Source organism: Staurois parvus, unplaced genomic scaffold (assembly GCF_062004578.1).
Source record: "Staurois parvus isolate SC_StPar_1 unplaced genomic scaffold, SC_StPar_1.0 ptg000170l, whole genome shotgun sequence".
NCBI classification, from domain to species: domain Eukaryota; kingdom Metazoa; phylum Chordata; class Amphibia; order Anura; family Ranidae; genus Staurois; species Staurois parvus.
Window position 1 is genome coordinate 5,090,362 of NW_028317966.1, and position 13,395 is coordinate 5,103,756.

Here is a 13,395-nt window from a genome sequence, read left to right on the forward strand (position 1 = left end):
CACATTATAAAGGAACTAATGTAATTCTTTCTTTAAATCTTGTTAACTAAAGAAGCTTTTTGAAGTGAACTAAGGTTTTGTAATCTGATAATCCTTTAGCATTTAGGAGCATAATTTCCCATTTCTTTCATTATTTCTATTTTTAAAATGTTGATTGGCTAAAAATAGTTACTTTGTTAGCTTAGATTTTTCTAATTAACCATATATAAAGCATGTTGCAATTATAGATAATCTATATAAATATTTCAATTTTTATTAATAATAAATAAATATAACTTTCTTGCTTTAGCTGTTCTGAATTGTTTGCCAAAATGTAATGTTTATTTGATAAATAAAGAATGTAACTTGATGTATTCTTTTTATGTAGAGGTATTTATTTAAATCTTAAAATAACTTACAAAGAAAAACTGAAAATTAATTATTGTAACATATAATTGATAATTAATATTTGTTAATGAACAGCTCTGGTCAGCAAAAAAAATAAAATAAAAAAGAATAATAAAATAAAAGTCAACAGCTACAAATACTGTAGCTGCTGACTTTTAATAAAAAGACAATTACCAGCCCAGGAATCTAACATGGTTATTGCCCAAGCTGGTTCTTCGGCAGCTCCCCACTGCTCATGCATGAGTCACACTGCGCTTTCTGAATGGACCAGCAGCCTACTGAGACTTGAGATGTGTCTTAGGAGGTTGTGGGCTTGGGGGGGGGGGAGAAGTAGGAGCAGGTACCTGTCAGAAATAGCTACCCACTCCTTGGAAAAAAAATATTCCTAATAGTGGGAAGGATGGGGGTGGGTTGGAGGAGGATAAGCAGAACTACCGTTTTCAAGTAAAGTTCTGCTTTAAATGTTTAAATATAATAATAGTAATATTTTATAACAGGCAAGCAAAATCTAGATTCAGCTATATTAACATTTTTGTAACAAATAATGAATGATAAATCAAGGTAGTACTCTTACAATAAAGTTTTGGATAAGCCCTATTCTTAAAACATAATAAAAATCATAACATATTTTCATCACAAAATTTAATATTTAACTATTAAAAACATCTATAGTAATAAACTAAAGTAGGCTACTTATATTTCAACATCATATTTTAACAAATGACTGGCAGTTTTTTTAGTTTTCATTGTTTTGGACCATAGAAATTTCCTTTGTTGTCATTGTGTATTAACAAATATTGTTTCTTCTTCCCATCCTGTCTCTTTCTCTTAACACAAATCAACTCCCCTGCCACTGTCTCTAAAGTCCCACATTATGTATAGGTGAACAAAATTGCAAAAAAAGGATGATATAATATTGTTTGGGGAAACTTGCATTTTAAACAAAAAGTAGAGTATATAACTAAAGGCCTAATGCTGCTAGAAGCCTTACCCAACTGCTTGCTTTATACATAGATTCTAGGATTTTTGAAGCATCTTCTTGCGTTATTGGTCACGCCTCTGACTTTCTTGCTTTGAGTGATCTTTAACTTCCACTGCATGTAATTTTGAGGTTCTTGGTATATGATTGTTTTTACTTCTCTTTTACCACTGTGTAATCTTTCATTCCACCAGCTTCAGTTTACATTTAAATCCGTGACTCACCATTAGCCTTGGTTGAGAACTAGATATGCATACACGGATTAAAATCAAGACAAAACATCTAAAAATCCAAGTAAAAATATAAATTTGGTGATATTTGGATTATATTTTGATGTTGACTAACAGTTAAAGGTCTCCATATTATAAATCTTGATTGGCTTTAAAACTTTCTAAAATTAAATTATAATTTGAAAAATAAATAGCCCCTCCTATTAAAAATATTTTCTAAATGGCAGAGTGAGTGAGTCATGGTTCTGTTGCTAATTACACATAGCAGGGATGTCCCCTATCCATCTTCATTCATAATCACATCATGACTGGGGACTCTTGCCCTGAACAGGTGATTGATATCTTATGAGTCTCTTGAAACACATTCACTGTGTGCTCTTCTTTCGCAGCAGCAAGGAAAATGTACCCAAATCTCCTGAAGCAAGGTAACTTGTGCGATAGACTTTTCTCTGAGACTTCTTAAACAACACCACAATACAGATTAGAACAAAAGGAAAAGATTCACTGATATTACTAATACAAGAATATTAAAAAAGAGCACATTGATGTTGTTTAACATTATAATAGGGATTCAAATCATTGAGATATTCATTTTTCTGAATAATTGGTTTAAACTATTAATAACAAATAAAGCTAAAATTGCAATCAAACCACTAATAATGTATTTAATAATTCTATAGTCACTAAGAAGTTAGTCATATGCATTATTCAACTTTATAGAAATGTCAGTCCACTCAAACCTGAGATTTTGGTTTTGGCTAGATACCAGCAGGCTGAATTGTACATAGTCTTCTCAGACATCTTGAATCAGCAGATCTCTTTGCCTTAGTTCATAAGTCAATCCACCTTTGACAACCATTATCATCTCTTCTGTTGTTTTTTTTAATTTTACAATGCAGTAGTTGTAAAAGGAACAGGAAGAGTATTAAGGAACTTCACAATGAGAATAAGAAATGTATACTCTTTCAAAATCAGGGACTGAAATTTACTTGGAAAACAATCTTCAAAAATTGTATTACTATAAGAATTTACTTCAAGTGGCTCTTATTGATTCTTAAAGTCAAAGGCAAAGGGCTTTCCAAACTGTTAGATGTGATCATATGATGTAAAAAGTGGGAAGCCTCTCATACTCTTGATGAGGTAGGAAATACTCCAATGGCCAGACACTATTTTTAATGGCTGGCAATGCTGTTGTGCAAGGGTGTATGTCAAATGGCAAAAGTTGGGCAAATGGTGAGTATGCACTCATTGCTAGTCATTAGACTTGACATTAATGGACAATGTGGGGCTTCCAAATGCTGCAAGACCTTGTGCACTACAACTTTACAATCAATTTCAATATACAGTGTGGTTGATTAACTAAAGGCTGTTCACTCTACAAGGGAATTTGCCTTAGAGTTTAGTGAATTAAGCAAAGTTCTGCTGATAACCATCATCTAATTATGGGCAAACAAAAATGCTTTTTTAATTTTTCTTGCAAGTAATTGGGTATTGTTAGAAAAGTGAAACACCACATTCACTCAGCTCTGGGGCAAATTCCCTTGCAAAGTGACAGTCAGTTTGCCTTCAGTAAATCAACCCCAGTGTGTAATACACCTTCATTTTGATACAAGTATGTTTTACTAAGGCAAGAAATGGCAGGGAAACTAATGGCCCCCAGGGGCAAAGGTCAAATCACAGCATTTACCCCTGTTTCTTAAAATCTGATCTCTATGATCTGTGAGCATTTTATCTGAACAGTATTTACTCTTCACTGAAATATCAGTTGTAACTGACCATAAACAGATGGCATACTATGCCATAACATTACATTGCCTATATTGCTAGTGATGATTTACAAAATATTTTAGTCTAGGTTTTAGATTAATGAACCATGGTACTGCTTTAAAGTTAATGAAACATTGTTTAGGACAATCTTTTTGGAAAAAAAATATCAAATGGCTGTAACAAATTGTTTTGACGTTCATTTGGTAAGTCTCTCAAGTCTGATATACATTCTCATACAATAAAAAGACAAAGATTAAAGGGATTGTCTGCTTGTCCCATTGCACATATGGAGTACAAAGCACCCATTTCTTCCATGTTTATGAATTTCTGATATTTATATTGCAATGCATGACTACATGCATCAGACATTTTGGATGCATTTTAGTTTAGGTTAACAATGTTGGAGGGAATGGATGCTCTCCATGACGTGTATGGAGTTGTCATCCAATTTTATTTTAAGATGAGGACAGTCCTTTTTAACAGTATTGCTACTGTCAGAAAAAAAAGTCAAGCTAAGCTATAGTCTTAGAAATGTACATTTTTAGTAGGTTAGTTGTGCTATCGCAATAGCTCTACTCTGTATTCGTTGTCATGGTTATATGATTTGAACCCTTCTCTGGAGTGTGCTGAAAGCACATCGTCATTTCTGTCACCCAGACCTGCAGGTACATCTGTGTCACAAAGTATGACCTCAAAGGTTTGGCAACCTTCTAAGCAACCTACAATGAATGCCAACCCTGCCCAAACAAATGCAATGCCTGTCAGAGGTTATTCCGTGAGGTTTGGTGCCGATACAAGTCCAAGAAAACCCACTTATACAAGCCAGAAAGTGGTTAAGCCCTCACCCCCAATTACTTCCTCTTATAAAAGGTATTAAGGTAACAGATATTAACATCATAATCAATGTTTTGCAGATTGAAGTTCTTCATAATAGCTTCCTAACAATTTACTGGTAAAGATTTGTGAGACTTTTTACGTATTGAACAGCAATGTTTACATTTAACATTTAGTTCATGATTTAGCCACTGAAAACCCAACAAGTCAAAAGAGTACAAGTATAAAATTTAGGGCCACACTGGAAATGTTTCAGAAATCGCAGAGTTCTTTCCATAATTCTATAGTATAACTTCTGTTTTTGAAAGTTTGATAAATTAAATGTGCTTCAGGAGTTTCTAGTGATGCTTCAAAATGTTTATAACCTTATCTTTAGAATATACCCATAATTTACCACCACAAACGCCCCACTTTATCGAGGGTTTACAAGATCTTTGTCAATGAGTAGTTTTTACTACAACATAAGGTAGTTGTCCTAATTTGTCTAGTTCTGTAGGTTACATTTATTGTTTTTAAGATTGCATTATTTTTTAAACTAGGAGTGAATACCTAGTACCTGATGGCCTTAACTGGTTATCTGCTGATTTTTTATTCAATACAAGCAATTTTGAAATGTATTTTAAGTATTTGGACAGAGTATTCAGAAGACCGAAATAAATAATTTTGACATAAAATTCGGCATAAAGTCATCTTATTCTCAACTGTGAGTACAGACCTGTGATAAAAACAAGGTCTTTTAGGACTTATGCTGCAAAAGTCCAAACATGCATGCCTATTAGTATGTATCTATGTAGATCCTTTTGTTAAAATTAACATGTAAATGCATTGGTTGTATTTGATTTTCTTTTACTGACATAATGAATAAGTACCACCATTTTACATTTCCAGATGTTATAATCTAAGAGATAGTATCAGTGTTAGTATCATACATGTTGCATGTTGTAGTATATTTTGTGTAAAATGAAGCTATAATCATTTCTGCACATATTCCCCTCATGATAATAAAGTTATGATCTGAAAGCACACAAAGTTACAAATAAACACAACTATTAAAGAAGCATTACAAATAATTTAATCTTATATAATAAAGGGATTTTTATTTTTCATCTACTAAATCCAAGTAAACCATGTAGTCTCAAATTAAAAATAATGCAAAAAAGTTTTGTGCCCTTTTTCAGAAAGAAAGGCGCATACAGTGCTTAAAGGAGTGGAGGATTGCACATGGCAATAGCCTTTCCCCAATGGTTACTCCTTTTGGTTCTTAGGCTCTCCAAGAGCGGTGATCAGATCTAAGTGATGCAGCTGCTGTGGCTTGGAGATCTATGCCCGTACGGAAAAAATCCTTTTGACCCTTCCAAAGCAGAACTCTACGATTTTTTTTTTGCTGACACAAATAATCAAACCATTTTTTTCTAATGTAAAAATTCTAGTTTTACTGAGTTCACTGTGACTGATAGTAGCACATCTCATACAATGCAGAAAGCCTGTAATTTATTTTGCCCTTTCATTCACAAAACACCTTGCATTCCATTCACAGAATACAAGGCATTCTGAGAATGGACACGTGAAGGGCAGGGGCAGGTAAATTACAAGATCCCCCTTATCCACTCACAGAACTCCTTGTATTCTCTGAAAGGAGACAAGTGAACAAGGACAATAATATTTAATAGAGTTTCAAGGATGCAAAGGTCATAAAAGCTTAGTGGATCAAACAGACCATATGCTCAGCCCAGTATACGTCGCAATTAACATAGTGCACCCTAAGACACTAAAAGCCCATTCTAGAAAGATATCTCTACCTCCTGCAACTAAATGGAATATAGGTCAGCTGTCCAGATCTGCAAGGAAACAAACTACCAATTTTCTAGATCTTGTGACTTTTTGAGTTTTTTTTTTTGCATCAGCCAGCATTGTCTTCTCTCCCATGTCCCAAACTTAAGCTGTTTATCTGCCATCTCTATTAGGTGTGTTGTCATGGAGTAACACCGTTATTACATTTACTAGACATTATGGGGGAGATTTACTAAAACTGGAGCACTCAGAATCTGGTGCAGCTGTGCATGGTAGTCAATCAGCTTCTAACTTCAGTTAAGTTTTGACAATAAAACCTGGAAGCTGATTGGTTTCTATGCAGAGCTCCATCAGAGTTTTCACCATGCAGTTTTAGTAAATCGAGAGTTGGAAATATAACCCCTTCTTTACTTGGGTGGACTTTGTCAGGTGTGCTCTCATAGCGAATATGTAGAAATATGGCTACCAATAAATCTAATTACTGTCTTTTTTTCAAACACAAAAGCAAGGCACATGGCTAGTCATGGGGATGCATTAAACCTATGAACAGAAAACATTTCAAATATTAACCAACATACCGTACATTTTATAGCACATTCAGCACACTTAATCATAGTATGAAGTAAAATTCCATGCTCACAGACCATGCTTGTGAAAATATACAGAATCCTGCTGATTTCACAAATTAATCTTGCTGCATATGTAAATTAATTAAACCTACCCTTTTGCTCAAAGTGTGCACTTTCCTAGTATCCTTTAACACAGATACTAGTCACATTTTTATGTTGGAAAGAACAAATATCTACAATAAATAAATGGTCATGAAGAATAATTCCAATTCTTTTTTTTCTATATTCGAATTCTCCTAAATAGGCAAATGTATTCTTAAGACATTCAAAACAGTGAGGTATTTGCATTATTAAAGACAATTTAGGTAGGAGGGATATCCTTGAAGCAACACAATCTACTATAGCCAAAGTTCTGGAGCTATTGGATAACCCCTTTTATGTTATGTCAAAAAAGATGAATACACTGTCTTCTTATTAGCCAGCTAATTATGTAAAATATCCATTGTTAAAAACAAGTTTACTTTTATTACATATCATAAATCATCAAATATGAATTAAATCCTCTTGGGGAAAAATAACACAATTTTTTTAAGGCAGGTCTCATACACTATACTGTATATACATAATTTGTTTTCTAGCCTGTTAAAAAGAGCAATAAAAAAGGCATGTATGATGAACTTTAGTCACTAAGCTGCTGTGTTTCTTTCTTCTGGGTCTGGAGTATAGACAGCTCGGTTCCTTTTTTTATGTAATACATATTTATTGACTTTAAACAGTAAAAAGAAAAAGGTACACATATCATTTGGTATAGTTTGTACATTGAGACATCAGTGTCCAATAGTAATAAGATAGCAGTTATAAAATCATGTGTAATTTCAATGCAAGCCTCCCACTCAAGACAGATACTAGAGTGTTCCAATTTATATCTTTGAAAATACAATCTGTATTGACACTGAGCATCATATACTGTACATATTGTAGTGGTAAAAGAAATTGCATACAATTAGATGTACAAAAGATTAACATATGCCAGCAATGTCCTTTTTTCCACAAGACACTTATATACTATACTGCATTTCAGACACACCCATTTTGTAGTAAGGAACTCACCTGTCCTGTTTGATACTGCCAAACTTTCCTGTCCACAGAGTTCCACAGTACACAGCTCACCTGCCCTTTCCATTCCACAGCATAGAACTCACCTGTCCCTTTCATTCCACAAAACGCAGCTCACCTGTCCCTTCCATTACACATCATAGAGCTCACCTGTTCTTTCCATTCCACAAAACAGAGCTCACTTGTCCCTTCCTTTCGACAGCATAGAGCACACCTGTCCCTTCCATTCCACAGCACAGAGCTCACCTGCCCCTTCTTTCTATAGCAAAGATATTACCTGCCCCTTCCTTTCTACAGCAAAGATTTTTCCTGCTGCTCCCATTCCACAGCACAAAGCTTACCATCCTCTTCTATCCACAACACAGCATCCTTTTCTACTGTCAGACAACTGTCCCTTTCCAAACTTTCCTGTCCACAGAGTTCCACAGTACACAGCTTACCTGCCCTTTCCATTCCTCCCTTTACAGTAGCATAGGGAGCACCTGTCACCTGCCCTTTCTACTCACTATCATGGATGACATCTTTTCTTCCTATTTGTGAGTCTTGAGCCCACTTGCCCTTGTCTACCCTTTAGCATAGATCCCCACCTGTGCTTTGTGCTTTTAAATTTGAAGCCCATTCAACCTTTTTAATTTCTAGCATGGAGCTCACCTGTTCTTTCTCCATTATAACATGGAGCAGCTCACATGCTCCTTCTTATGAGTAGCTTGAAGCTCACCTGCCCTTTCTACTTTCTAGCAGTAATCCTACCTGTTTTTTCTACTCCCTAGTTTGAAGCCCACTTGTCCTTTCTGCTTTCTAGATTGAAGCTGGCCAGTCTTTTCTTCTCTCTAGCTTAAAACTCACCTGTTCTTCCTTATCTCTAGCATTAGATTACCTGTCCTTTCTACTCCCAAGCTTGCAGCGCAGCCGTACTTTCTATTGTCTGGCATAGATGCCACCTGTCCTTTCCACTCTCTAGTTTGGAGCCCACCTGTCTTTTGTACTTGCTAGCATGAAGCATATCTACCTTTTCTACTATCTAGCATGGAGCTCATCTGGTTTTTTTTACTCTCTAGTTTGAAGCTGACCTGATCTTTATTCTCTTTAGCATGGAGCCCACCAGCTCTTACTACTTGGTGCACAGCTGTCCTTAATATTTCCCAGCTGTCCTTTCTACTGCCTAGCGTGGAGTTCACCTATCCTTTCTACTATCTAGCACGGAGCTTACCTTCCATTTCTATTTGCTAGCTTGAAGATATCCTGTCCTTTCTACCCTATAAAATGGAGCCCAACTGTGCTTTATGGTTTCTAGCTTGAAGTTTGTGTCCTTTCTTTTTTCTAACTTGGAATTTACTTTCTACTCTGTAACTTGGAGCTCACCTGTCCTTTCCACTTTCTGACATTAAGTTCCCCTGCTCCTTCTGTTGTCTAGCTTGAAGCCCACCTGGCCTTTCTACTGTCTAGCATGAAGCCTACCTGTCCTCTCTATACTTTAGCATGGCACCCACCTGTTGGTTTTACATTCTAGAGTTGTTCTCATATACCCATTCTACTCTCTAGCATGGATCTGACTTGGTCTTTCTATTCTTTTGTATGGTGCTTTTGTGTCCTTTCTTTTCTCTATTATGAATCTCACCTGTTGTTCCTACTCTCTACCATGGAGCCCATCTGTCCTTTCTACATTCTAGCTTGTAGCTCACCTGTCCTTTCTACTATCTAGCTTGGAGCCCATCTGGCCTTTCTACCTTCTAACTTGGATCTCACCTGTCCTTACTACTATCTAGCTTAAAGCCCAAATGTCCCTTCCACTCTCCAGTGTGAAAATCACCTGGCCTTTCTGCTCTGTAGCTTCAGCTCACCTGTCCTTTCTACTGTATATTGTGCAGTTCAACTGTCCTATTCTGCTCTTTAGCATGGAGCTTACCTGCCCTTTCCATTCTCTAGCTTGGAGCTGTCATATCCTTTCTACTCTATAGCATGGATCCCGCCTCTGCTTTTTACTTTCTAGTTTGGAGCCTATGTTTCCTTTCTATTTTCTAGCTTGGAGCTCATTTCTCCTTTCCACTCTGTAGCTTCAAGCTCACCTGTCGTTTCCACGTTTTGACATGAAACTCACCTGCTCCTTCTTTTAACTAGCTTGCAGTCCACCTGCCCTTTCTATTCTCTCGCTTGGAGCTGTCCTATCCTTTCTACCTTATCGCATGGAGCCCACCTGTGATTTCTGCTTTCTAGCTTGGAGCCTATGTGTTCTTTCTATTTTCTAACTCGGAGTTCACTTGTCCTTTCTACTCTGTAGCTTGGAGCTCACCTGTCCTTTCCATTTTCTCACATGAAGCTCGTCTGCTACTTCTATTGACTAGCTTGAAGCCTACCTGCCCTTTCTGTTGTGTAGCATAAAGCCTACCTGTCCTTTCTTTACTTCAGCATGGCGTCCACCTTTAGTTTTTTCTCTCTAGAGTTGTTCTCATATGTCCATTCTACTCTCTAGCATGGATCTCACTTAGTCTTTCTATTCTTTAGTATAGTACTTTATTGTCCTTTCTCTTCTCTAGAACGGATCTTACCTGTTGTTCCTACTCTCTACCATGAAACCCACCTGTCCTTTCTACATTCTAGCTTGTAGATCACCTGTTCTTTCTACTATCTAGCTTGGAGCCCATCTGACTTTTCTACCTTTTAACTTGGAACTCACCTGTCCTTACTACTGTCTAGATTAGAGCCCACATGTCCCTTCCACTCTCCAGTGTGGAGATCACCTGGCCTTTCTGCTCTGTAGCTTCAGCTCACCTGTCCTTTCTATTCTATATTGTGCAGTTCAACTGTCCTATTCTACTCTTTAGCATGGAGCTTACCTGCCCTTTCTATTCTCTAGCTTGGAGCTGTCCTGTCCTTTTTACTCTATAGCATGGAGCCTAACTGTGCTTTTTACTTTCTAGCTTGCAGCCTATGTGTTCTTTCTATTTTCTAGCTTGGAACTCACTTCTCCTTTCCACTCTGTAGCTTGGAACATAAAGCCTACCTGTCCTCTCTATTCTTTAGCATGGCGTCTACCTGTTGTTTTTACTCTCTAGAGTTCCCATTCTACTCCCTAGCTTGAATCTCACTTGGTCTTTCTATTCATTAGTATGGCGATTTTCTGTCCTTTCTCCTCTCTGTTATGGATCTCACCTCCCCTTCCTACTCTCTAGCTTGAAGCCCATCTGGCTTTTCTACCTTCTAACTTGGAGCTCACCTGTCCTTACTACTATTTAGTTTAGAGCCCACCTGTCCTTTTCACTCTCTAGTGTGAAGATCATTTCACTGTCCTTTCTACTCTCTAGTGTGCAATTCAACTGTTTTATTCTACTCTTAATCTTGAAGCCTACCTGTCCTTCCTACTCCTTACCAGGAGATCTCCTTTCCTTTCAACTATCTAACTTGGAGCCCACCTGTCATTTCCACTCTCTAGCACTAAACACACCTACTTTCTACTCTCTAGTATGGTGTTCATGTATCATTTCTACTCTCTAGCATGGAGTTCATTTGCACTTTCTATCCTCTTTCTTGGTGTCCACCTGTCTTTTACATTCTCGAGCTTGGAGCTTACCTATGTTTTCTACTCTCTAGCTTGGGGCTCTAATGCATTGTAGCCTGCTTTCTGTTATTACCATTTACCATGGAGTTCATCTGTCCTTTCTTCTTAGAAGCACAAAGTTTACCTTTTATTCCTACTTCATAATTTAGCTTTCCTGCACATTTCACTTCCTCACATGGAGCATACCCATCCTATCTATTTGCAATCATGCAGCATACCTGTCCTTTCTATTTCCAAGCATTGAGCATACCTGTCCTTTCTGTTTCCATGCATGAAAAATGACTGTCCTTTCTATTTCCAAACACATTTTTCACTTGTCTTTTCTACAAACTAGAGCTGTCCCATCTACTTTATAGCATAGATCTCACCTGTCATTTCTATAATCTAGCATGGAGCCCACTTGTCCTTTTCACTCTCTGGCATGGAGCCCACCTATCCCATCTATGCTGTGGCATGGAGACCCCTGTCCTTTCCAATATCTAAGTCTGAACCCACGTGTCCTTTCCATTTTCTCACATGAAGCTCGCCTGCTACTTCTATTGACTAGCTTGAAGCCTATCTGCCCCTTCTGTTGTGTAGCATAAAGCCTACCTGTCCTTTCTTTACTTCAGCATGGCACCCACCTTTTGTTTTTTCTCTCTAGTGTTGTTCTTATATGTCCATTCTACTCTTTAGCATGGATCTCACTTAGTCTTTCTATTCTTTAGTATAGTACTTTTCTGTCTTTTCTCTTCTCTAGAATGGATCTTACCTGTTGTTCCTACTCTCTACCATGAAACCCACCTGTCCTTTCTACATTCTAGCTTGCAGATCACCTGTCCTTTCTACTATCTAGCTTGGAGCCCATCTGGCCTTTCTACCTTCTAACTTGGAACTCACCTGTCTTTACTATTGTCTAGATTAGAGACCACATGTCCCTTCCACTCTCCAGTTTGGAGATCACCTGGCCTTTCTGCTCTGTAGCTTCAGCTCACCTGTCCTTTCTATTCCAAATTGTGTAGTTCAACTGTCCTACTCTACTCTTTAGCATGGAGCTTACCTGCCCTTTCTATTCTGTAGCTTGGAGATGTCCTGTCCTTTTTACTCTATGGCATGGAGCCTAACTGTGCTTTTTATTTTCTAGCTTGCAGCCTATGTGTCCTTTCTATTTTCTAGCTTGGAGCTCACTTCTCCTTTCTACTCTGTAGCTTGGAACATAAAGCCTACCTGTCCTCTCTATTCATTAGCATGGCGTCTACCTGTTGTTTTTACTCTCTAGAGTTGTTCTCATATGCCCAGTCTACTCCCTAGCTTGAATCTCACTTGGTCTTTCTACTCATTAGTATGGTGATTTTCTGTCCTTTCTCCTCTCTGTTATGGATCTCACCTCCCCTTGCTACTCTCTAGCTTGGAGCCCATCTGGCTTTTCTACCTTCTAACTTGAAGCTCACCTGTCCTTACTACTATTTAGTTTAGAGCCCACCTGTCCTTTTCACTCTCTAGTGTGAATATCACATGGCTTTTCTGCTCTGTAGTTTCAGATCACTGTCCTTTCTACTCTCTAGTGTGCAGTTCAACTGTTTTATTCTACTCTTAATCTTGAAGCCTACCTGTCCTTCCTTCTCCCTACCAGGAGATCTCCTTTCCTTTCAACTATCTAACTTGGAGCCCACCTGTCATTTCCACTCTCTAGCACTAAACACACCTACTTTCTACTCTCTAGTATGGTGTTCATGTATCATTTCTACTCTCTAGCATGGAGTTCATTTGCACTTTCTATCCTCTATTTTGGTGTCCACCTGTCTTTTACATTCGAGCTTGGAGCTTACCTATGTTTTCTACTCTCTAGCTTGGGGCTCTAATGCATTGTAGCCTGCTTTCCGTTATTACCATTTACCATGGAGCTCATCTGTCCTTTCGTCTTAGAAGCACAAAGTTTACCTTTTATTCCTACTTCATAATTTAGCTTTCCTGCACATTTCACTTCCTCACATGGAGCATACCCATCCTATCTATTTGCAATCATGCAGCATGCCTGTCCTTTCTATTTCCAAGCATTGAGCATACCTGTCCTTTCTGTTTCCATGCATGAAAAATGACTGTCCTTTCTATTTCCAAACACATATTTCACTTGTCTTTTCTATAAACTAGTGCTGTCCCATCTACTCTCTAGCATAGATCTCACCT

The 13,395-nt window shown here is 37.5% G+C and overlaps 1 protein-coding gene and 1 long non-coding RNA gene across 5 annotated transcripts in view; one reads left to right on the forward strand and one right to left on the reverse strand.

Moving 5' to 3' along the window:
- The window catches only part of LOC149462708 (uncharacterized), a 109,004-nt gene that overhangs the window by 7,087 nt on the left and 88,522 nt on the right, over positions 1-13,395 (reverse strand). The window lies entirely within an intron of this gene.
- Positions 1,045-13,395, forward strand: part of LOC149462709 (LIM domain-binding protein 3-like) — a 77,770-nt gene continuing 65,419 nt past the window's right edge. Inside the window, exons 1-2 of one of the 4 annotated variants that reach the window (XM_089676488.1) lie at positions 1,045-2,021; positions 4,021-4,233. In XM_089676488.1, the coding sequence (XP_089532614.1) occupies positions 1,942-2,021; positions 4,021-4,233 (293 nt within the window). In that variant the 5' untranslated portion in view covers positions 1,045-1,941. The remainder of the gene's footprint in view (positions 2,022-4,020; positions 4,234-13,395) is intronic. The other 3 variants (XM_089676489.1, XM_089676490.1, XM_089676491.1) reach the window with 3 other exon arrangements.